At 47.8% G+C, this 1,939-nt stretch overlaps 1 protein-coding gene across 1 annotated transcript in view; it reads right to left on the bottom strand.

The window, feature by feature from the left end:
- CCDC57 (coiled-coil domain containing 57) overlaps positions 1-1,939 on the bottom strand; it is a 136,577-nt gene that overhangs the window by 98,110 nt on the left and 36,528 nt on the right. The window contains exon 8 of the mRNA XM_012802827.2: positions 1,011-1,169. Coding sequence (XP_012658281.1) covers positions 1,011-1,169 — 159 coding nt within the window. The remainder of the gene's footprint in view (positions 1-1,010; positions 1,170-1,939) is intronic.

Below are 1,939 nucleotides of genomic sequence, written 5' to 3'. Positions count from 1 at the left end.
GCTATAATGCCATAGCACTCTACCCAGGGGGACAGCTTGAGGCTCTGTCTCAAAAAAAAAAAAAAAAGAAAGTTTAACATTATAAAATTAACAAAATTAATATAAAACTCATATCCTGGTCACATGGCAGCCGAAAACTATCTATTCCCTTCCCATTCTCCCGCCGTTCCCTAGCTTGTCATGCATTCTTTCCAAAAATCGGGACTTTTTAAAAACACTGCAGAACACAGGACAAATTGTTCAAAATCGGGACTGTCCCACCAAAAGTGGGATGTCTAGTCACCTTAGTCTGTACAGCAGTGGTTCTCAACCTTCCTAATGCTGCAACCCTTTAATACAGTTCTTTGGGTCATGAGAACCACTGCTATACAGGAAATAGAATATTACCCTCACTCAAGTCAGTGTCTGTCCCACTTGATTAAAAACCCCACTACAACATTAACAATCAAAGACAGAGGTGATTCTCAACACAGGACCAAACAGTGCAAGCACTTCCATGGCTCTAATTACAGACTAAAAAACCGTGATCCCCTGAAAGTCTTCACTGGCCTCTTTCTTTTTTGTTTGAGACAGAGTCTCACTTTGTCACCCTCAGTAGAGTGCCATGCATCACAGCTCATAACAACCTCAAACTTTGGGGCTGGAATGATTCTCTTGTCTCAGCCTCCCAAGTAGCAGGGACTACAGGCACCCACCACAACGCCTGGCTATTTTTAGAGACAAGGTCTCACTCTGGCTGAGGCTGGTCTCGAACCTGTGAGCTCAGGCAGTCCGTCCACCTCAGCCTCCCAAGTGCTGGGATTACGGGCATGACCCACTGTACCTGGCCTCTCTCTTGCCTCTTTCCACTTACTTTTTCCCACTCCCTTTGCACAACCAGAGTCCAATTTGTATTTGCTTCTTGTCCACTGTCTTTCTACCCCAAAAGAATGTGAGGTCAGGGACTTGCTTTTTCTCAGCATGGAATCCTTAACACCTAGAGCAAGAGCGCCTGCCCTGGGAACAGCTACCTGCCAATGTCCTGCTGAAGTCCAGCCAGCTGTGCCTTGAGCTTTATCTCCTCCTCTTGCAGCCTCTGGAGCTGAAGGTCTTTGGAGGTTATCTCCTTGGACATCTGAGCAACCTGGGCATCCCAGGCACATTTCAGGGCTGACGCATCTTCACGAAGTCTAAACATAGAAAGGAATCTGTGAATGGGGATGTGGCTCTTGCTTACTCAGGTTCTCTCTCTCACACAGCATTCTCCACAAAATACAGAGATGACACATGCGTATATATGCTCCCAGCCCTCACAGGAAATGCCACATCAGAGCTGAAACTTCCCTGCCTAGATTAAGGAGATGGTTCTACCCAAGAAGAAATAGCCACCCCTCCCATCCCCTCACGCCACCCACCCACCCATCCAGGCGTGCACACCACCAGCCCAGACGCCGACTAAACACCTGCCATGTGCCAGTGCCATCCTGGGCACAGAAGGTAGAGAAGTGAGTATGGTGTGCCTTTCACAGTTCCAGAGCCCCCCAGTCTGAGGAAACACCACTGCTGACATACTCATCTTCACAACCTTCCTCTGCCACACTCGGCACCACATATGTGGAAACAATTCAACATGTTATTTGTTCACTCTGAATAGTAAAATAAGATTCTATAGACGCCTTAAATAACCTGAACAGTAAAATGCCTCTGCGGCTGTGCCTGTGGCTCAGTGAGTAGAGAGCTGGCCTCATATACCGAGGGTGGCGGGTTCAAACCCAGCCCCCACCAAACTGCAACAAAAAAAAATAGCTGGGTGTTGTGGTGGGCCCGTAGTCCCAGCTACTCAGGAGGCTGAGGCAAGAGAATCATCTAAGTGCAGGAGATGGAGGTTGCTGTGAGCTGTGACACCATGGCACTTCTACCAAGGGCCACAAAGTGAAACTCTGCCTTAAAAAAAAAAAAA

The sequence above is a fragment of the Otolemur garnettii genome, unplaced genomic scaffold (genome assembly GCF_000181295.1).
Source record: "Otolemur garnettii isolate 467f Iridium unplaced genomic scaffold, OtoGar3 scaffold00018, whole genome shotgun sequence".
Classification (NCBI taxonomy): Eukaryota; Metazoa; Chordata; class Mammalia; order Primates; family Galagidae; genus Otolemur; species Otolemur garnettii.
This window is presented reverse-complemented; position numbering and strand designations above follow the sequence as displayed.